At 42.2% G+C, this 23,148-nt stretch overlaps 1 protein-coding gene and 1 non-coding gene across 2 annotated transcripts; one reads left to right on the plus strand and one right to left on the minus strand.

Moving 5' to 3' along the window:
- The first annotated feature begins 235 nt into the window (after positions 1 to 235).
- Positions 236 to 12,991, plus strand: RBM24 (RNA binding motif protein 24). Its single transcript, XM_074348137.1, has 4 exons — positions 236 to 1,469; positions 2,524 to 2,647; positions 4,151 to 4,205; positions 10,835 to 12,991. The coding sequence occupies exons 1-4, from the start codon at positions 1,302 to 1,304 to the stop codon at positions 11,196 to 11,198; spliced, it is 711 nt and encodes a 236-aa protein (XP_074204238.1). The 5' UTR covers positions 236 to 1,301; the 3' UTR covers positions 11,199 to 12,991.
- A 2,371-nt stretch (positions 12,992 to 15,362) lies between these two features.
- On the minus strand, positions 15,363 to 15,435 carry TRNAV-AAC (transfer RNA valine (anticodon AAC)). Its single transcript has one exon. It is a non-coding gene; the product is annotated as a tRNA-Val (tRNA).
- Between the last annotated feature and the right edge of the window lie 7,713 nt (positions 15,436 to 23,148).

Consider the following 23,148-nt stretch of genomic DNA (forward strand, 5'->3'; position numbering starts at 1 on the left):
AGAAGGCGGTGCCTGACAGGTGTCTACGATTGCTTAGCTTGGCTGGGCGTTGAGCAATGAAAGCTAATGGTTCTCCCCAGCACACCCGAGGGTCAGACCTTTTTTTTTTTTTTTCTTTTTTTCCTTCCTCCTGGCTCTCCCGCGCTGGTTGTCCCCAGCACTGGCTCTTTGGGGTCAAGGAAGGTTGGCGGCCCTCCCTCTCGGGACCGGGGAGTATCCCACGCTGGTACCATTGGCCGAGCTCGTCGGTCCTCCGCGCCCCGGAGGCAACTGGCTTGCTAGCGAACCGCCCCCAGGCCTCCGGGCCCCCAGCTCTTCAGACCGGGTCGCCGGCCTTGTCACTGTGGCGGAGCGCAAAGAGCTCGCGTCGCCGTTTTGGAAAGCGACGCAGCTCCCTCCTCGGGCGCAGTCCCCGCGCCCCAGGCCCCGGCTGGGGCCGCACACTGAGTCCCTTGGACTTTGACGGGTTAGGGCAGGCGACGCCGAGGGCCAGGCCGCCTGCAGCCAGCCCCAGCCCTACCCCAGCGCCGGCTCCAGAGTCCGAGCCGGCCGCCCAGCGCCGCGCCGCGCGGGGAGAGAAGCAGCTGTTTCCAACAGCTGGGGGGCGGCGGCGCCCGGCGCCCCAGGTGCGGCCGCGGCCAATCGCAGGCGTCCGGCCCGCCCCCTCCCCAGCCGGGCGCCGACCCCCGGCCCGCGGGGGAAGGGAGCAGAGAGGTGGCGAGCTGTCCTCGCCACTTGTCTTCCAGCTTCCGCGGCGGGAGCGACAGAACCCGAGCCGAAGCCGCGCGGAGTCCTCCACGCCGGGCCCGGCCGCCGCGCCCCCCGCCCGCCCACCTCCGCGCCCGGACGCTCTCACCGCCGACCCGAGACACCTACCTAAATCGTAAGGAAGGAAAATCTACCTCTAAACGCACCCCGTTCTTCGCTTGTGGACCACCCTCTGTTTTCATTTTTGGCCTCCCCGCCGGGTGAGTGGAAACCGTTTGCACATCCTACAGAACCGGAGCCTAACCCAGACGATCCGGAGAATTTGTACCGTGACCGGCAGGGGGGGCGGGAGGAGAGAGCGAAGTCAAGTCTCCGAGGCTGCCGGCGACTTCAGCAGCCGAGCGCCCCGCGCCCTCGGCCGCCCCCAGCCGCTCGCCCCCGCCGCGCCGCCGCCCTCGCCCCCGAGCTCGCCCTTGGCCCGCGGCGGCCCCGAAAGGGTGCGGGAGACGCGAAGCCGGAGGAGGAGGCGCAGCCGCTGCCCGAGCCGCAGCCGCAGCCGCAGCCGGAGCCCGAGCCGCGGGGCGGGCGCGAAGATGCACACGACCCAGAAGGACACGACGTACACCAAGATCTTCGTCGGGGGGCTGCCCTACCACACCACCGACGCCAGCCTGCGCAAGTACTTCGAGGTCTTCGGCGAGATCGAGGAGGCGGTGGTCATCACCGACCGGCAGACGGGCAAGTCCCGGGGCTATGGATTTGTAAGTTGCGTGGATGCGGGGGGGAGGGGTGGGTGACAAAGAGCCCGGCGGGGAAACCGAGGACCGCAGGGGCGGGGAGAGACAGAGTGGCGCTTGGCCGAGGGTCGGAGTTTGGAGTGAGGGGCTCAGCAGGACCGAGCGAGGAACCCCGCGGGCGAGAGCAGTGTTGCCCCTTTGCTCCCAGCTGAACTGAAAGTTTGCGCGCGCCGGCGCCTGCCTCGCGGGGTTCCGAGCGGACCGAGAGCGCTGCGGTGCCGGGGGAAAGGCGGAGCAGGGGTGGAGGGAGAGCACTGTAGACTGCTGGATTTGGGGGTGCGGGGGACTAGAAAAGAGGGGCCGCAGCCCCTTGGAATTGCACTCCCAGGGTAGAGGCCGGTGGTTGAGCGCGCTGTTGCTTTGTAAAAATGCGTTGTCTTCCCGGCGTTCCGGCTGGGGCAGGGAGGGGACACCCCAGGAGGTCTGGGGCTCTTCTTCTTATGTCACCCCCCCCCCCTTTTTTAATTGCAAAGATGATCCTTTGGCTCTTTGCCGAACTGAAAGAGAGCATAGTAAGCTTCCTGGAGATTTAAGCGTGCAAATTCAGCTGCCGAGGAGCGGGTAGCGTAGGACAATAGCTATTGTCGTTGGGGAGTGTTTATGGGGTTGGGAACACCGGGCGGATGTGAAGCTGGTCTTTCTTTAGAGCAAACAGTGCCTCTCAAGCCGGGTAGGGACCTGGGGAATGGTCGGGGGAGGGGGGACCTAGAGGAGTTCTAAGACGAAATTCAGGCTTCCAGAGCTCTGCTAGGCCCTACCAGCACCCTTAGGACTTAGGGGGGTGGGGGTGGTATTTCTTTCTTTCCTCGTTTCTGTTTTCTTCTTATTCCTTTGGATCAAGGAGTAAGTTCCTGCCAAAAAAGAAAAAAAAAAAAAAAAAGAAAGAAAGAAAGAAAAAAAAAAGTTTAAGAACCCCTTCAGTTTCATTAACACGAATGACTTCTTCCAGTGATTCTCAGTTTCCTTCAGGGGCTGATTTAGAGCTTTGTGTGTATGTCTATGTGTGTGTGTTGCTAAGGTCACCATGGCTGACCGGGCTGCTGCTGAAAGAGCCTGCAAGGATCCCAACCCCATCATTGATGGCAGGAAGGCCAACGTGAATCTGGCATACTTGGGAGCAAAACCAAGGATCATGCAACCAGGTGAGAAATGTTGCTTGAGTCCCTCCTTCCTCCACTAGAGACCCCCACTTCTGAATAGAATGAATCCCTGATTCAGAAGACACTGGTTCCCTGAGAATCTGTAGGTGTGTTTAGTGAAGTCAAACCATGGCTGGTTATTCTACCAAGGCAATAAAGATAGATGAGAGCTGTACACACTCCTTTGTGGACTTGAAATGTACCTATGGGCAAAAAACAGATCTGAGGGACAGTTTGTGCACACTCAGACTTGAGTTTGACTCCTCTGTTTCCTGTATACAGCCATAGTCCTCTGTCCCCATTTTCCGCTTTGTAGCCACTTGTAGATCATCCACACGTGGATGATACAGACCAAATTTGTCAACTCCAGCTGGTTATACTTACCTGCCTAGTGTTTTCTCTCCTTTTGCCACCAGCTGCCCTGTGTTCCGAGCAGGCAATCCAGCTTGAACACTGACCGAAGAGAGAAGCACAGGGAGGGGGTGGTGTCTGGATGGTAAATGTAATATAAAATTACAGAATATTAGCGATGAAAGAAATGGAGAGATTTCAGGTACTCTAGGGCCCGTCTGTTACAGATGAAGAAACTGATGCTTAAGACATGAGAAATGGTTTACTCCAAAGTCACATAGCTATTAGTCACCAAAAAGGAGCAGAATTTTGTCTATGTGAAATCGTGACCTTTGGGATTATTTTACAACACTGCCTATTGTATTAGCACATATAATTGTGAGTTGACTATAGAACAAATAAAATCTTTTGCTTCAGCACGCAACTTTAAGTTGTATGCTCTTCACTCTTAAGTCTTTCCACCTGAGATTTTGGAAAGAGGTGGACACTTCCATCCAAATAGATTTACTGGGAAACTAGGTTGTCACTAAAGGGAGTACATATGCAAATATCCATGAGCATTAAAAAACGTATTTGTCTAATACGGTGTGTGTGTGTGTACACTATCCAGAAAAGAAAGAAGAGTTTGTTTTTGTGAACTTTAATACTATAATCTATAAAATCCATAATCTTCCAAAGCATTGTCCAGAGCATTCCAGAATTTTCCAAATTAAGAAAAAGACTTTTTTAAAATAATGATTCAGAGTTGTAGGACTATTTGTGACATGTAACTTCATTATCAAGCCCTATTATTCTTGCTTTCTTTCCACAAGAACTTCTCACAGGTCTAATTTTCTAAGGTCTTATTCTGTGTCTGTCAACTAAACTTTGCAGATCATTTTTAGTTTCCACTTGTAGCCTGTTAAAATTTTTGTTTAGATCAATGATAATGTTAGTAAAATGACTTTTAAAAGTATATTTATAATATTTATTAAAATTCTCATTTAGATCAACGATAACATTAGTAAAATGGCTTTTAAAAACATATTTATTGTATTTTCTCTAAAGTATTAAAAGAATAATTACTTTTTCTAAGTGAAAAGGTGTATTTTATATGTAGCAGTAATAAATGCCTAATCGTGCACAAGCAGAAAATATGATATGTTTTATTGTTAGGTTTTGCCTTTGGTGTTCAACAGCTTCATCCAGCCCTTATACAGAGACCTTTTGGGTAAGTCAGTTAATCAGACCCTCCTCTGATTCAATATGTCTACCACTTGTTAACTTGCCTCTTCATTATATCCAGTCAAGGCCATCATGTCACAGAATGTTCCTGGTTATACATATTTACATATGTTTGTGTATTTTTAATGCCGATAACATAAATGTTTTTAGATGAGTCAAGTTATCTGACCAAGTATGCAGCCTCCAAACAGACACATTTTTGAGCTTATGATTAACAAAACAAAACAAAATACCAGGTATGACTTGTGTACAAGACGATTGTGTCCCGACACCGTGACTGCTGTTCAACTTGACTCAATTGTATTTATCTCTTTCTAACCTGACAGGGCTCGTATACAGTTAAGCTAACTGATCAGAAGGATACCATGATAAGAGGTGGAATAGTTCTGTTTGGAGTTAAACTCTGTAACCAGTAGACTCAGACACACAAGCTCAGATGGTGATTAACGATGCATGGATGTTGGTGGTGTTGTTTTATTTTTCACAATAGTCAATAGACCTCCGTGTGCTTTATTTTATTTATTACAGTAATGAAGTGGTGTTGATAGCTAAACTGTGTGCTTTTTTACTTAATTGAAAAGAGCTGTAGTGAAAGTGTTTTCTTTTCCTCGGGGAAGGGGCTCTTTGTGTTTTGGGTTTTGGTGGTGGTGTTGATGGGTGTTGACTTTTGACTTTGCCATGGGAAGCAAAGGGCCTTTTATTTTCCTTGCTTTGAAGCTGTAGCCTGTGACTTCCATTTAACCGTATTTTTGTAGTGAGTGCTAAATGGTGTGATTTCCCTCTGTAAGAATACAGATTCATTGCTTGCATGTCCTAAATTTCTGTTTTCCTGGGGAGTTTTTCTGGGAATGGGGTTCTTTCTTTGGCAACGTGTATCCACTTTTAGACCTTCTCATTTAAAGGATCAACGACTCATTAGATTTCACTAACAGTAGCCAGCGTTTTCAGTAGAGTAGCACTAACTTTCACCGTTCAGACCTGACTCAGGTAAATGGCTGGTGTCGATTTGTGTTCTGTGAGGTTTTTGATTACCAGCTCTCCTAATCCAAGCTCCCTCATTTCCCTTCCATTCAGACGTGATATGGATGGGAGAGCCCCAACCGCTTCAGTTTATTCTGAACACCTAGGGTCTGTTTCATCTGTATTCTACCTGATCAGCATGGCTGTAACTCTCATGCCGGAGATTTACACTCCCTTCTTAAATATTCTAACTGTTTGGAAGTGTTTCATCCTCAGCAGTCATTTCTTGTCTAGCTCAGCACCTAAACATCTACATGTGTGACCTGGAAGGTTGGACTCTGTCTACCTTATGTGTCTCCAAGACTAGATCCAAGAAAGTAATAATAATTTGACTGGGAAGAGTCAAGTTATATTTTCCATGAATCCCTTCTTTATAACCGTCCCTTTAATAGATCGGTACTTCACTCTTACTACCAACTCTTACTTTTTTTTAAACCATATTAGAGTCTTCTATCCAATAGATGACAAACGGCCTTCATATTTCCTTTTTATTAATGCCCCATTCAAACCGTTCTGGCTACTGACAATGGTGGGTTGGTGGGTCCACATACTTCTGTGGATCCCCTCTCCTTGGTCTAGACTACATTTAAGGTAGGATTGGGGAGGGGAACAGACATCTTAAGGAGTGATGGTGAACTTAGGCATGATCTCACATTAATAATCTCCAAACGGTTGTTAGACAACTAAATCCATCAACTGGTCTTAGCATGTTTATTTTTCTCCGTGCTAGTCAGGAGTACAAAATAAGGAGATGGCACTTGAGTTTAGGAAGCAAGACTAACACCAACCAATTGGGAACTGTTCATTGCTAAATTACTCGGTATTAAGTACAAAAGGAATTCAGAATAGCAAGAAAATCAGAGAGTTGGAGGAGTTGGACAAGGCTTCGTGATGACTGGAGCTAGACTTGGACCACTGGGTATGTCCTGAACAGGTACTAGGAAGAAGGAACATGTCTGAAGGGTACAGGATGAGAGCATGAGCACAGAGGAGAAAAGACTCAGTGCGTGGAGAAAAGACTCAGTGCGTGGAGAAACCAGACTTTTTATGGAGTGTCCTGAGAGCTAGACATAAAACTGTGGACTGGTTGTGGTAGTCTCATAGCTTCTTGAGAAAGAAAGTAGCACAAGGGTAATAACAACCAGAATAAAATGTGTCATGTAGGAATTTCAAATCAAGCATGTTTTTAGTAGGAACTATTGGTTTTTCATCCCTTCCCATATGAGCTGTCTTTATAAAGGATGGTGATTATTACTGTTTGCATAAATTGTCTGAACTTGAGATTCTCATTAGAAATAGACAGCACTCCAGATAGACTAAGCAAGCCTTCTCTTTCTTTTTTAAGGGGTTCTTAACACAGCTCCAACTCCCAGAGTCTGTACCTAACAAATCACACCTGGTCATCCTAAATTCTATCTGAATGCCAAATGTTCTATTTTAGGCCTGGAAAGAAGCTTGAGAATTTTTAATCTTACTTGACTTGTTTGAAATTCTAGGAACTAAACTTTTTTTTTTATATATAGTCCTTAAATGGCCCCCAGATTACTTTGAACCTTTAAAGAGAAAATTTTAGCCTGAAGGAATTTCTGATGTAACACAGTGGGCAGATGTATAGAAATGTGCGGATTTGCTAAACAGTAGCTTATAAATATTTTATATTTGAAAGAAGCATTTTCTTATCAAAACCTTGGGGAGGAGAAACTTTGGATCTGTAGGTGAATTCCAGGCTAGTTCAGATCAGGTTGAAATACACTTAAACATTTACTCAGTACTCCTTTAAGTGCTAAGTTTTATGCTGGTTGTGTTAACACATTCTAGGTATTATACTGTCCACCAAGGAGGGCAGGAGGGACCATAACTAACAGGAATTCGACACCTGCAACATGCCTAGTACTGATAAACGATTTACATAAATTATATAATTTCATTATCAATAATTATTTGATGAAGGCACTGTTAGTGTCTTTTCCACGGATGAAAAAACTGAGATTCAGGGAGGTTAATTAACTTTCCACAGGGGCTACTACGTGATAGAGTCTGGTTCTAGGCTGGGAATCATGGTTTGCCTGACCTCAAAAGCCATGTTCTTTCCTCTGTGTCAAGCTGTAGCCAAAGAGACACCACTCCACTCTCTCCTGTAATCTCATAAGAAAACTGAGAAGCATCGAGAAAGCTGTCCATATGGCTTCAGATGAGGCAGAGTGACATCAGGTGGGTGGGATCCAGGAAGTCTTCATGAAGGAGGTAGAAGCTGACCTAGATTTTAAAGGTCATGAGGGAGGATAGGGAACTTTTGCAGTGAGTATGTTCCTTATCGTAGGCTCTTCACACAGATAATTCTATTTAATACACAATAATTCAGGGTGAGAAATATTACGTTCATTTCAGTTATGAGAAATATGTGAGACTACAAGGTGAAGCAAATTCCCGAAGCTTTACACGTAGCGGTAGAGCTAGGCTGGATGGGGCTGGGACTTCACCAGGTAGAGACAGAGTGAGGATTGGCAGCTCTGGCGGAGGGGTGTCACCAGCCAAGGTGAGGCTCTAGGAACGTGTGGCATGTCCAGTCAACAGTGGTCCGGCTGACCCAGGTTCAAGGAAAGGTGGGAAGAAATACTGGGGAAAAAAGTCTTTTGGAGCCAGAAGTGTAAAAGGCCTGGCAGGCCAAAGTTTAAGAAATGGTGCACTTAGTTTGGTACAAGGTTAGGGACTTAGATTACTTTGTACCAGTGAATGAGATGAAGACTTGTCAGCATTTCTGTGATAGGTTGGAAGAGGAAACCCTTAAGGATGTCAAAAGTCATAGAGAGACATCAGAAGGGCCTTGAAGAGGTAGGAAGAAAAGGAAAACGTAGCAAATTTTCTTTGAAAATTGCCCAAGGTGTCTGTTTTGCTCTTGTGTTTTTATTACTGCTAGGATGTACAGTCTGTGATTCAGTGAGGGGAAGGATGCTGGTATCTGTCTAGTAGGAGGGAGATTCCCAAATTGCTGTAATGGGCTCTGGAGACTATTAAAGGAACTCCTAATACAGGAATTGCTTCCACAGTGCCACCTCACCCTTAAGTCCAATACTGCCTCCCTTCCTGGACTGAGATATTTTCGTCTTTCTATGGGCTCCTGGGTCGTCCTTTCTCTGAGCCTTAAAATACTCTAGGGTTTCATTTGCCTTCCAGATGTCATCCTAACTCTTGCCAGACTTCATGTAGGTTTCTGATATTCCAAGGAACTTTATACTCTGATTGGCTGGCATTATCAAATGAAAACTATTAATGTAAAAAAAAAAAATACAGGGGCAAGAGTCCTGCAGGCAGCCCTGCTTAGCTATCATTTAAAGCATTCTTCAAACACACACACACACACACACACACACACACACACACACACACACACACAATTTTATCCTGCCTTTTTGTGGGCTAAACTTATTTTCAGTTACCACCTTTATTCAAAGATACAAGCCTAGCAGCCATCATATTGTCCTTGGAGCTTCGGGAGTTCAGGGGTTAATGTTTCAGTATCAGTGAGATTCATACTGGCTGGCCTTTGCAGCTGATAGATGTTTTACTTTGGCCTTATAAAGACATTTTACCCGCTGGAAACCCTTGTCGCATGACAGGATCAAAAATAGCCCGGCTGCAGCCCCTGCTGTCCGTCACCACATGCAAACTGGCATGACTGTAGGCTCTCTCAGCCGTGTCTGCACATCGTGGACACGGCGGCCTCCAGGGACAGTGTTTCATAAAGCCACACCTGTCGCTGTGAGTGAGCCAGTCACCTGACCCGCTGAGAAGTTCTGAGTGTGTGCATGACCACGCGTCTGGTTTCTGACAAGCAGTCAAGAACATCTCTAAGTGTCCTCAGAAACACTTGATGACGTCGTTTCTCCTGGCACTGGGAAAGATCTACAAGTCTAGTAAAATTGAGTGTATTTTTATCATTGGGGTCAAAGTTCACTACCCTCTGTGATAAATTCATCTTTTCCATGGATGTTCATTAATGAGTGATTTCAGTAAAACTCGGGAAAGGCGAAGCAAAATTTATGGTTTTGAAATCTAGACTTGAAGTTTTCTGTTTTGAGGTTTTAAAATTTGCAAGATTGTTCCTTGTGCTTGTACTTCTTGTAAGTTGCCTTTGGTAATAACCAGATAGCATCATAGTGTCATATTTTTAGAAATATAGGCGGTTTTGATGGAGATTATTCTAAAGAAGGATGAAAATAAGTCAGGTATTAATGGTAGCATTTTAAGTGGGCAGCTATGAATCACAAGAGTGAGGATAGAGATGCATGTTTTTTTTTAATACCTCTTGTGATTTATTTTTTTAACAAAATTAACTTTTAAGTAAGGTCATTGGAATGTGTCTTGTATGTGACCTCTGAATGTATAATTTTGAAAGGTCCTCGATTTTGTTTCACTTTCTAGAACTTTTGTAGGAGAATACCTAGTAATAGAATTGATTTGTATAAAACATCTACCAGTAGGGAAGATTTAAAACAGATACGCTTAATAAATCTATTTCTGTTGAGTTAGAGGATAAAACAAGAGTTTAGTAGATACACACAAAAAAATGTTTCCTTAACCTTATTATTATGTAATCCTTTTGAGTTGATATTAATTTTAGAAATATTTAGTTGTGTTTCCCTATCCCTGCCTTTTCCCTCAACCTCATCATTTCCCCAAAACCCCTTCTGTCTGTCTTGCATAGAGATAAACAAGCTGGCTGACCTTCGGTTGCCTGATAGTCAAACAGGTTTGATTGACCCTTGTGTCCTTATGAATTTAATGGAGAGAAAGAAAGAAAGAAAGACAAGCGTGCTGCACATCTCTTTGGGAATCACTGCCATGAATGTTAATAGCATTTCTGTAGCTTCCCACAACAGCCTCTTGTGATAGAGTGAGCTGCACTACAGTTCGTTTGAGAAGTGTGATTCTGCTGTGTTTACCACACTTGTGAACTTTTAAACTCCTTTTTTTATTTTGTCGCCTGCTTCTTTTTTATTATTATTTTTAATAAGGGTGACTGAGGTTGCAGAGAGATTAATGTGTGCTGAGTCTGCATAGCAATTTCAAGTAGGGTTGCCATGATAATAAACAGGGATTTTCTTGAAATTTAGTTTTCAGAAACTGGCCAACACCCTTACGGAATTAAACGATCACGGCTTCCCTTCTGAGTCCTTTATTCACGGCGAAGAATTCTTCTATTTGCTAAACCATTTTTGGTGGACGAACCGATTACAAAATTTGTTGAAGTCTTCGTCAATTAAGCATTTATTAAATACCTCTTGTGTGCGAGGCCCTCATGAACTTTGATTTAGCTTTCCAAACTTCTTCTCGATGATATTTATTGGTTCTAAAAAGATCCTAAATAACAAATTCTGGCAGGGAGGGCATCCCATTTTCATTGTTGAACTCCTTCCGGGGCACTCCATGGTTTGGGCTACCGCCAGAGGACTTGCACAGATCGCTGGCAAGGAGATATTGTGGCAACCCTATGCTCATAATAACCACTAAATTTGAGTCTGTCTTATCTCTGAACGAGCCACGCTCCAGACAGGAGGCGACTCCTGCCTGACTCTGTTTTCCGTTTCTCAACAGGATACCTGCCCACTATGTCTATCCGCAGGCTTTCGTGCAGCCGGGGGTGGTCATCCCACACGTGCAGCCCACGGCGGCCGCCGCCTCCACCACACCTTACATCGACTACACCGGCGCCGCGTACGCACAGTACTCGGCCGCCGCGGCCGCCGCTGCCGCGGCCGCCGCCTACGAGCAGTACCCGTACGCCGCCTCCCCCGCCGCCGCGGGCTACGTCACCGCCGGGGGCTACGGCTACGCCGTGCAGCAGCCAATCACCGCCGCCGCGCCTGGGACCGCGGCCGCCGCCGCCGCCGCCGCGGCCGCCGCCGCCGCCTTCGGCCAGTACCAGCCCCAGCAGCTGCAGACGGACCGGATGCAATAGGCCAGCCCTCCGATCAAAGTCGAATTGTTTCTCTCTTTTCCCTCCCGATTCCCCAATTTTCAGTAGCTAATCAGAGCGTTAACGTTGACTTAACAGCTTTAAAAAAAAAAAAAAAAAAGCTATGCTATTGTGAAGCAGAATTATTATTTTTAATACTCCGGTAGGGTTCTAGATGTGAAAGAGATGAGAGTGAGGGGGAGTGGGCGCAGTTTCGGAAATCAAACCCAAAGAGCCTGAGTAAATGAAAGGCCGCTACGAAATGCCGGCAGGAGTAACAATGGAACTTCACTTTTATAAATGGGATTTTTATTTTTGCTCTTTTTATAGTATCAGGGAAGCAAACTGCCTTTTACAAGTTAGAAAATGCTATTTGAATCCAGTTGAACCAGGGAATACAGAGTGAGCAATATGTAGCTTGAATTACATTTAAAAGCAGATTTAAAAAAAAAAAATGGTGAAAGCACTGATTGTCATTTTTCGCAGTCACTATGGCCTGGAGAACTTTTTGAGGTAAGAAGGTAGTGTTCTTACTCTTTGAAAAATGGGCATCGAACAATCAATCTAGGAGCGTGGCAGTGGGTGAAACAGTGGACAGGCACCAAAGCTATTTTCTCATCTACGCAGTGGATGAGTGGGACTGTGAAACAAGTGATGTGGAAATGAATGGGTGCAACAGCTGTACAGACAATCAATAACACACACAGTTCTGGAAAGAACACATCACTTGTGCTTGTGTGATGAGCTTGTCACATTCTAATCCCTCTCCCCATCCTGTTTCAATTTTGGGAAACTTGTATCTGCTGGTGTCAGCAATTCTGATTCTGAAATAGGATCAGGCTTTTCCTACAACAGCCTTCTCTTTCTATTTATTGTGTCGACTCGTGGCTTATGATTAAAGGCAGGCAAAGTTTGCAGACTCTAAACCCTTAAGAACTGTCTTAAGGACATTTATTTTTTGTTCCCTTTTTAAATAATTTTACACTTTTTAGTATCTATTTCAGAGTCATATTTAAGACTATTTATTAGTGAATACAGTACAAGAGACAACAAGGTTACTGAGATTACAATTCTTCAAAGGTTAATGATAATGTGGTTTATACTGTGCCTTAATAGTAATGCTATTTAAGATATTTATTTTTAAGTTTTACTATGCTGCACTCTAAAGAAAGGAACTTTAGATGTGACACTGTAAAATTATGTATTCATCTCATGGCATAAATTATTTAGTAGGTCTAGATGTAGCATATTAAATATTAACCTATTCAACTAAAGATGTTGACTTGGATTTATTTAAATTCATATGTGCACTGTATAAGAGAGTACTCTTACATTAACACATTTTAGTTTATTTTAGGCTTTAGGTTTTTTTAAACAGGATCTATTGCTAGTTTCACGCTTCCTTCTCCGATTTTTGCTCGTGTAATTCTCATTTATGGCTACTTCATTAGTTTAACACCCTTCTTACATAGTTTATGTAGTTTTCTAAATGCTGCTTTACATTTTTCTTCTGAAACTGCAATACTTGCAATTTTTATTCTAAAACTAAATTGAATACTATTTTACACTGTATTGGATTTTTATACTTGAACAATTTCATACAAGGGAAGACAGGTTAGCATTTTTATGGACTTTCTCCATTATCACTGGATTTAAGTATTCCCATACTAGACAGTATTATGTAATGTAGACATGACTCTCCTGTGCAAATTATTTATTCATTGTGTATATTGCTTTATAACATTTCAGATCTTCTAATCTATTCACTTGTATTAAATATAATTTTTAAAAACTTCTGTTGCACTGCTTGTTTCTGGTTTTATCATAAAGGTGGAATGAGTTTTCCCTTTAACCAGAATTAATGGCCATAATTTATAGGTAACATTTTCAGTGAGCAGAAAGCTCCCCAGATGCCCCGTTTTTATACCTTTTAAGTAAATTTCATTAACTCAGTATCTGCCTTATGCTTAGTGAATGATAGAGGTCTTCCTCCAACAGTGAGCCTTAAAGGACTATTCATGGATAACTGGTTACCAGAAGATGGCTTGGAAGAAGTGGGCTGTAGAGGGGCACAGTCGGTTGGAAGCTGGAGTAACACAGTGAAACTGAGGTTTGGCAAACCTCACAGGTAAACTTAACAGGTAAACTGAGGTTTGGTGCTAACCTCTACCGTGTTCTAGCTATATGCATGGGACACATTGCTTTTTGTAATCCACTTTTAGGGTGAGGTTTTTATTGATTTCTCACCTATAATATTGGGACGGTAATATCTAATCTTATCCTAGTTATTTAAATGGTAAATAAAATAAAGTATACCAACTACTTGGCACAGAGTCAAGTGTATAGTAAACTCTAGATAAATGATTCCTGCTAGTAGTTATAATGCTGTATAGCAAAATCTAACCAAAGAGGAAATCACCTATTAGTATGTTTCCATTTTTAAATTTCGGTCCATGATTATGTGGCAATATCTAATAAGGTGTGTATTAGAACATCAAATGAATATGTCATATTGATTGTCAAAGTGTATATGGTAAATTAATTATGGAATGTGTTGTCTGTTGCTCCTTTGGTCTTAATATTGCCCAAACCCACGGTATAATTTCTTCTACTGAATTCCAAGAGTTTTTAAAAATTACAAGTAGCAGAAAGTTATAACAGATTGCATCACATTTTCTACTTTATGACAGCTATCATCCTATTTAGAGCCATCACATTCTCCAACTTTAACTGCCTTTAATTTTCCAAAGATAAATAGATACCACCTTATCCCTAGGGAGAGAGATTATTGTGCCCCGAGGTTTTATCTTGGATCAGTAAAATAATTTCTAAGCTACTTAATTCAGTCATTGCAGCAATGATTATTTTATTCCGGAAGACGTGTTCTACATTCAATGTTTCGGATTTATGAAAGGTCACTTTTGTCCTCCATAAGTCATATATTGATTGCTGAGCTTTAAAATGAAACATTATTTGATTTATCGATTAAAAATAGGTCAGACGGTTCTGGGAAAAGCTTGTCAAAAATAGCCATCCTCAGGGAAGCCAAAAGTCCACCTAACCCTGACTATGCCTTTCTTGGAGGTATTTGCTGATCTTATACCAATATCAATATGAGCAGTTAGAGCAAGATTTTTACTTTATCAAACTAAAACTGTATTTCTAAAAGTAAATAAATAAAAGTTCTTAATACCTACTAAAGAGGAGAGAGTAGCCATGATACTGTGTCTACACTGGTCACGAGGCTAGTCGTATTGGTAGAGTTGGAGAAAGCAATGGTCTGAGATGCAAAGAGCTGGCCAGAGTCCTGGTTTCTTTACTTACCAGCAGGGTAAGCCCTCTAAACTGGTAACGTGGGAGTTGATAGAACCCAACCTAATGGCACTGTTTCCCTTTCAGATTGTACTGATCAAATGAGTTACCTGATCCAAGAGCATTTTAGGAATTCTGAACTATTGGCAAATGAAAATTACATGGTGGGAAAATACAGAATATTAATTTGAAAACTGACCTCAGTTGTCTTGTATGAAAGGACCCTTCCAAAAGAGGACAAAATTATCTCACGATGTTATCTTTATTCTGTCCCAAGTCACAGCTAAACTAGCTGTACAGCCAGAGTGGCACAGAAGTAACAGTGAAAGATGGAAAGATTGCCCAGATAGCAGAAGGAAGGGGAGATGAGAAGATGATGGAATATATTTCTCTCACAGGGGAAATATATTTAGCTCTTTCCTCACTCCCATCAAATATTGTTCTTAATTCCCTCTGAGGCTTGAAAGTGTTCATTAAGATGACAGCCTAAGGTTTGGAGGGGCAGTGGTGAAGAGGAACCAAAAAATAAATTCATGCATTTTCATACTTGTGTCCTCGCTTCTCCTTCAAGAGTTCCAGACTGTTTCCATGGAAATTCTAACTTGGTTTTGCTCAAGTACTTCATATAGAAGAGGTTTCATTTTGGGTAGTTGTTCTGAGTGGAATTTTAGAAGTTCAATAATGATTTTTAGCTAAGTCATTTACATTCCAGGCTTTGAAATCCTGATCATAAATCAAAATGAGAAAGGAATCAGGTAATACATGGATAAGCACTTTAAAATTTTTATTTTATGTTTTTGGGAGGGTGAGAGGTAATTAAGTTTATTTATTTATTTGTTTGGTTTTTTTTTTGAATGGAGGTACTGGGGATTGAACCCAGGACCTCGTGCATGTTAAGCATGCACTCTACCACTAAGCTATACCCTCCCTGAACTTTAAAAAATTTTGATAAGGAAAAGGATTTTTAGCTTTGCTCTCATAAATTAGTTCTGTCTTGAAAACTGTACAGTGTTTAGTCATTCTTGACCAACTTCTTCAGAGAGAGTCTATAAAGCGCCCTTCTCTCCACTCACTTGTCTCCTGGACGATGAATGCCATTGCTTTTTTAAATCCAAGATGCTACCACTAAGCTATTAATGTATTTTAAGTGAGTTGGAGAATGTGCCATGTTTTCCAGTTTTCCCCTATTAGAGGTAATTCTGATTATATCGTAACAGGGGGTGAGTAGCAATCATTATTTCATTTCATTTAATAGCTCAGATAATGTGTTCATAAGAGGGCAAGTATCTCAGGCTGACTTCCAAAATGAGCACTAAATACAAAAACATAATTTTGCCAAGTAGAGAAGTTGGGTTTTAGCTCTATTTTTAAACTGTGTTCATCTGACAGTCCCAGCCAGGTATGAACTTGTTGACTTTCTGAAAACGCTGACTCTTTGCTGTGCCACCAGTGCTGTGGGTGCCTCTGTGAGGTAGAGATGGAGAAGGTGCCTTTGGAGAGTCTTAGAGCATGTATGCACTTCCATTCTACATTTGCTTATGTACGTTTTGAAATTTGAGAACATAGTGATGTGAAAAAGAAGTAGAAGAAAATAATGAAGAAGTGAAAAAAGCACTGAGGTCTAAAGCATCCCATGAACATCGGTGAAAGGCAGGGAGATGAAGGAGTGGGAGTTGCATGGACCAGATCATGTGAGTTGAGGGTTTGCCACGAAGGGAGCTACGTAAGGAAGAGAGGGAGAGGTGGCTTGCAGGGTGGCAGGAGACTTCATCTGAGGACGAGGAGCGGGGGATCATTTAAAGGACACTTACTAAGCTCAGGGGTAGAGCACATGCCTAGCACGCATGATGTCCTGGTTTCGATCCCCGGTACCTCCATTCAAAATAAATAAACCTAATTATTACCCCCCCTCCAAAATAAAATAATGGACACTAATGAGATACCTAATTTTCTAGTTAAATAAAAAAAAAACAATTAGGGCAACAGCTGAATTTTTGAACTGTGCTTGCATAGATTTACACATTTTTAAAAAAAGGAGTATATTCTTTGTAACTGGAAACTTTCAGAAACAGACAATTATGGTGCCTCTAGTAGGATTTGGTAGAGCTTCATCGTGGCTCTGGAGTCTAGGGATAGGGAACAGTGGCATTCTATTATCTATTGTCACCTTCCATTTTAAGCAGACAAGAGCATCAGAAGAAAGAGTGAGGAATATTAAAGAAAAGGTATTTACCTTGCTAACCAGCATACTTTCCTCCAGCATGTGACAAGGTCATTTGTGGCTGAGAAAGGTGGGCCCTTAGCATCGGTATTTGCACATGCTATGCTGCTTCTGTCTCGATGCTGGTCACTTCTCTTGGTGGACCTTCGGAGAGACAACAGGAAGTTAGCAAAGGGATACAAGGAAGAGGCCTGCACCACTAAACACATGCTGTGTACCAGGTACTTGTATTTACTCCTCATTAAACATAAGGTAGGAAATGGTATCCCCAGTGGGCGATGAGTAACCTGCCCCAAGTCATCAAGTCAGCATGGTGCAGAACCAGGATGTCAAGGTCGGGTGGCCTGAAACCACATCCTGGGTGCCCACCACCTCACCCAGCTGCTTCCTGACTCTGTTGTTTCTAGTGAACCCTAAGCACTTTCCCTGGGTTCCTTAGACAGAGCCACTGGTTCCTGGTCCTCCATATCCTATGACACACAAGCATGTGACCACTGAGTTAGTGGAGGTAAAATTCCTGCATATAGGTATGAATTCCTGGGAAGAGTGGGGGTAGAAGATTCCAGGGGGCTGAGGAAGTGTTGCCCTGAGCAAACTTGCTTCATTCCCAATTACAGTTGAATCCACTCTTTTTTTTTAAACCTTTGGCCTGACATCTAATTGTTCTTTCTGTACCTGCTTATCAGTGGGAACCATATTTAAAAAAATATACCTAATGCCAATTTTCCACATGATGCCTACCTCATCAATAATATTTTTAAAACACTCCATATAGAGAACAAACTAGTGGTTACCAGTGAGGAGAGGCAATGGGGGAAGGACAACATTGGAGGAGGGGTTTAAGAGGTATGAAACTACTGTATATAAAATACATAAGCTGCAAGGGTATCTTGCACAGCCCAGGGAACACAGCCAATATTTTATAATAACTATAAATGGAGAATGATCTTTAAAAATCATGGATCACTGTGTTGTATACATGAAACATATAATATGTAAATCAACTATACCTCAATTAGAAAAATAAGTAAATAAAATAAAAACACTCCATGTGCTCATCAGCGACCATGTTCAGCAACATGCTTGGCATAAACCAGTGTCTGATGGAAAGATAATACACGGGGGCTGTGTGACTGGCCAAATGGGAAGTTGAAGCAAGTGTCTGAAGTCCCAGGATGAATCAATGGGGGATTTTAAGTACAAAATCTTACCTCACAGAGTCTTTGTTTGGTGCTTTCCCTGCAGCTCTGGCTGTCACTTTCAAAGAGTCATTCTGTGTCATAGATCTTTATCAGAAAATGAATACTGGTAATAGTCAACATCAAACTGAACACTTTTTATTACCATCATTCACATTTTTACTTTAAACGTCCAGATTTTTGGCTACCATTTACTGGGCATCCACTTATGCCAGGCAGTGCATACATTAACTTTTTTCTCTTTTTTCCTTTTTAAAAATTGAAGTATGGTTACTGTACAATATTATATAGGTTACAGGTGTCCAGTATAATAATTCACAGTTTTTAAAGATTATATGCCTTTTATAATTATTACCAAATATTGGCTGTATTTCCCATGTTGTACAATATATCCTTGTAGCTTATTTTATACCTAGTAGTTTGTACCTCGTACTCCCCTAGCCCCTCCCCACTTCCCTCTCCCCACTAACTGCTAGTTTGTTCTGTGAGCCTGCTTCTTTTATGTTATATTCACTATTTTGTTGTATTTTTTCGATTCCACATATAAGTACATTATACAGTATTTGTTTTTCTCTATCTGACTTATTTCACTTAGATAATACCCTCCAAGTCCATCCATGTTGCTGCAGATGGCAAGATTTCATTCTTTTTTATGGCTGAGTAATATTCTGTTGTGTATGTATACCACATCATCTTTATCCATTCACCTGTTGATGGACACTTAGGTTGCTCCCATATCTTGGCGACTGTCTGTATACATTATCTTCAGTCTTCACAGCCTCACTCTAGGTTTGGCATTATTATCTTCATTTGACATAGAGGTTAATGTAATTTGCCTAAAATCATAACTGAAGCTGATAGAGCTGTGAGCTGAAACCCAAGTCTGGATGATGCCAAAGACTACCACTAGATTATTTGAAATCTCTTTCTGTGTCACTAGGAATTGTCTCAGGAACTCTTAAGGGATGTTTAATACACATGCCTTCAGTTCTATGGACTCTGGGGTCAAAACCAAATCCAAGGACCCTGAGGCAAGTTATTTGTATGATTAAAACCCTTTAAAAGTATAAAGATATATATAAAGACAGCATAGCACAAATGCCTCAGTGCTCATTTTCTTAATTTAATTTCTTTCGTCAACATTTGTTTAGTCATAGGACTAAGGATTAGAATGGCTATGTGGTCATCCCGATCTCCAGCCACCTGTGCTTTGGGGGGAAGGGTATTATACTGTGATTTATTATTATAAACAGCTGTAAAATTAAATAAGCATATTTGTCAAAGAATGTCGGATAATTATAGACTTTTAATAAACATTGCCAATTTTAATAATAACAACATTGGATTTAAATATAGAACATAGCTATTAAAGGTGTTCAAGTCAGATAGTTCAAGTCATCTGCCATTAATAGCTTGACTGCCCCAGTGACAACTAAGAGGAACTTAAGGAGAAGAGGCAAACCTGGAGAAGAAAAATGCCGGAAACAGGAGCCCTAGCAGCTTGGGGACGGCTGAGTGAGAGGAAGGCACAGGGTCCTCACTTGCAGAGAATCTGAGGAGTGAGACTGACTGGTAAAAGAAGTCATCATACTTGCCCCTTAAAGCACGCATGTGGAATGGCTTTATGTCCTGGGCATACCAGGAATCTTGATTAATTCACACTTCCACAACAGCTGCATTTCTTATCATCTTTGGCATATTTCTTCAGATTGCACAAAGCCTCTTATCTTGCAAACATTCTCTCTCGGGACTGCTGTCTCTTTCAGCTGCTTAGAAGCCACATCCCTTAAATCTCCCAGCTGTCTTTCTTACCTTTCAGCCCTGGCTTCCTTTATCTGTATGTTTTTTTTTAAATCTTTCCCAGCTGCCACTTTTGGCACAGTGGTTGTCTCCCAGTCCTCACAGAATGAGACATTTCAGCACGCTGATGTGGGGAGGGAAGAGAACCATTATAACAATGCCTTTGCAAAATTAGCCCTGAAATCTATCAAAAAAAAATTCATCTCCGCGTTCATACAACCTGTGCTCCATGAAGCAACCCTTGCATTTCTGAAAGGAGGAGACACTGAAGAGGCTTGCACAAAGAAATGCCAAAGAGAACCACAGGGCACTTAATTGTCCGAAACAAGAGATTTCTCCCCTTTCAAATGCAGATTCTCTGCAGCAGCAGCTTTACCGAGTTTACATAATACCCTCTCAATTGGATAAAATGTTAACTGGCATCCCCGCTGTATACACAAAGGTAAATGCTGCAAGCTGGTGACAAATCTCATTTTGTATTGGAAACTAGTTGGTTTCACTTGCCTGCTGGAGTTGATGCTAAGCTTCTGTAATCAATGTGATTGCCACACCTCAGGGTTAATTCTTTTAAGATAATTTTAAGTTCTGTGAGGTTACCAGATTTTCTTACCATGATGGATTCTGAGTGATGAAGAGAAACAATATAATCTTAGTTTGAGGAGATTAAAAATATATATATGTAATAAGGGCTTGAGGACCTCTGAAAAACGAAAGGAAAACTTTTGGGGATGCCACACTGCTAGGCACAGATAAGAGGGTCTGGCTTGGCAATTGTTATTCATTCATTCCCACTCAAGAATCCTCCAAAATTACAGAGGTCCTGAGTAATGCCCTGGTTCTCTTTGGGGTTGGCCAGTATTGTTCTCTTCTATATTAACCTAGGAAATTTGAGCAAATTTGTCAAACTATCATTGTGTTGCTAGTATGCTATTAAGAGTATAATTCCAAAGGATGGTATCAACCAATATTGAAGGTAAATCTCTTGATTGTATAGAAATCCATAGCCACTATGCTTGGAATAAACGGGAACGAACTTTTTATATAGTTAATTAAGTCCAGGTTCTTAGGATAAGGGGAAAATCAACAAGCAGGGTTCATCCAAGCTGGATTTACTCATTTTGATTGTCTGCTCAATCAGATCATTTGCCATATCTGAATGTATTCTGTAAAAACCCGCACTGATTATAATCTGCCAGGAAGAACAGTTGAACACACACATACATCTCCACGTTACAAAGGGAAAACTCTTTCTAGCTATTGCTAATTAGATAACAGTTTGGATCCTGATAGAAATAGGTTGTGCTGGAAGGGTGGAAGCTCTGTAACTCTAAACGATGAATTGGTGTCATATTTGAGGTCCTGCAATTCCAAACATCATCAGCTCAGCATTTCATAGTCCTGGGGCGGACGAGAGATACAGCCAGTGGATTCTACAAGTTATAATTTAAAAACAAAAGATGCATATAAGCATGAAAGGTACAATTATTTTTCATTTCCAGAGTCATTCTTACTCTTTTTTTGTTGTTGTTCTAACAGTGTTCCATTTTCCTTTCTTGTTACAATGGTATCAACACTAAAATTTAATCTCTATTGAGCATTACTGGGCATTTCCTATGTATAAGACATATTAAATATACTACATTTTTCTGGAGTTTTGCTTCTATGTGATAGTCAATGGATGGCAGTTAACATTCCCTGGACGTTATTAATTTTTATGAGCTCTTTGAATAAGTGACTTTTTTAAAACCTCTGATAGAATCAACCAGGAGTAACTAGAATGGTGGGAACCAGTTTCTTAAAATTAAAATTTTCACTGTTTTATAAATCAGTTATCTTTCTTTTAATTATTCCAGGGGAATTATTTGCAGTGGTAACCATAAAATTTTAATCATTTTCATGATTTTGTTTATGTCGAATTAGATATACCTAGTATATGTTTATAGATTCTTTAGACACAGAGGAGATGTCAGTTAACGCAGACATGAATCTAAGCATAAAAGCTATTAAAGGACTATGGGACCATGCAAATGCATCAAAGAATGATGCAAAGTATTCTTTAAGGGTGGGAAAATTTAAATAAAGTGTACCATAGTGTGAAGAATCATACATTTGAACACAGAGAGGTATCAAAGTATTTAACTGTTCCAGTGTCCATTGTGGTATAACAGACCACTCCCAAACCTAGGGGTGTAAAATCAAAAGCAGTAATTTTTCATATTTGCTGTCCTGTGGGTCTGAAATTCAGAAAGGGCACAGTGGGGACAGCCCTTCTCTGCTGTATATTGTCTGTTCTAGACTCAGCAAACATGGTTAGAATGGCCAAGGTGGCTGGAATGCATGGTGGTCCAGACAGCTGGGCTCTGGAGGATCGCTTCAAAGACGGTAGATGTATGGCAGTCCCAAGGCTGCCTGACTTCCTAGACAACAGCTCAGAACTCCAGTGAACAAGGGAGGAGCTGCGTGACCTCTCCTGGCCAAGCCTGAGAAGTTATGTAGCATCACTTGTGCCACAGTCTGTGGATTCCAAGTGAGTCACTAAGGCCAACCTAGACTCAGTGGCGGAGGACTTAGACCTCACCTCTTGATGGGAGGAATGAGAACTATTTGGCGCCACCTTTAAAATTGCTGTATTAGTAAAGTTTTTTCAATAAATTCATTTACCTTTAATGCCTTTTTTCATCCTAATATCTAAAAGGGCTGGAGCCTACAACCAGGGGAAGCCGGTAGCCAGGACAATTGGAAGAGCACTGGACTGGGAGGTCAAGGGCTGCAAGTTCAATCCATGCCCCACCAGTGGTCACCATCATGTGTTGGGCAAGTCCCTTTACTTCTTTGTCTTCAGTTTCTTTATCTTTAAAGTGTTTAGCCCAAGGAAGCTCAGGAGTTCCTTTCTTCCAGTTATAATAACCCTGTGATTTTAGTTCAAGTCCCTCCTTCTGTGCTCCTAACAGGGCGGCTCTTAAAGCATGTATGAAGCAAAGATAGGAAAAATAATTAAAAAGCATTCCTTTGGTAACTGCTTGATCTTACAATAAATCTTCTAGCACTCTGCATGCTTCAGTGCACTTTTATGTGTATTAAAATGCCTACACTAAGAGAAGAAAGACATGAGAAAGAGCTTGATGAGAAGGTATTTTGGTGCAAATAGGTTATAATTAAGATTCTGGGTCCAGAGAGAGCTTGCTGGTCAACTTGAGAGAAACCTAGTTATGATGTCTGTCTGGAGTGATGACAGCAGTGGCCAATGTCCCTCCCCTCCCCTTTCTCTAGTCACTCGGCCAGGGAAAAGACGCTCTTCCTCAGAGAGGTAGCTTGAATGACAGCCACCCTCATGTTGCCTTGGGCAAGTATGTACGTAGACCACCGGAGGGGACATCTGTGCCTGCTGGAGTGAGGCTGAAAAGCTGTGTCACATTTGTCT

This window comes from Camelus bactrianus, chromosome 20 (assembly GCF_048773025.1).
Source record: "Camelus bactrianus isolate YW-2024 breed Bactrian camel chromosome 20, ASM4877302v1, whole genome shotgun sequence".
NCBI classification, from domain to species: domain Eukaryota; kingdom Metazoa; phylum Chordata; class Mammalia; order Artiodactyla; family Camelidae; genus Camelus; species Camelus bactrianus.

Excerpts from the sequence above, each read along its gene's own strand:
- RBM24 (XM_074348137.1), top strand. The coding sequence starts at position 1,302 with ATGCACACGACCCAGAAGGACACGACGTACACCAAGATCTTCGTCGGG. Across the intron at positions 1,470-2,523 it reads AGTCCCGGGGCTATGGATTT|GTCACCATGGCTGACCGGGC; the intron begins GTAAGTTGCGTG and ends TGTGTTGCTAAG. Across the intron at positions 4,206-10,834 it reads CTTATACAGAGACCTTTTGG|GATACCTGCCCACTATGTCT; the intron begins GTAAGTCAGTTA and ends GTTTCTCAACAG.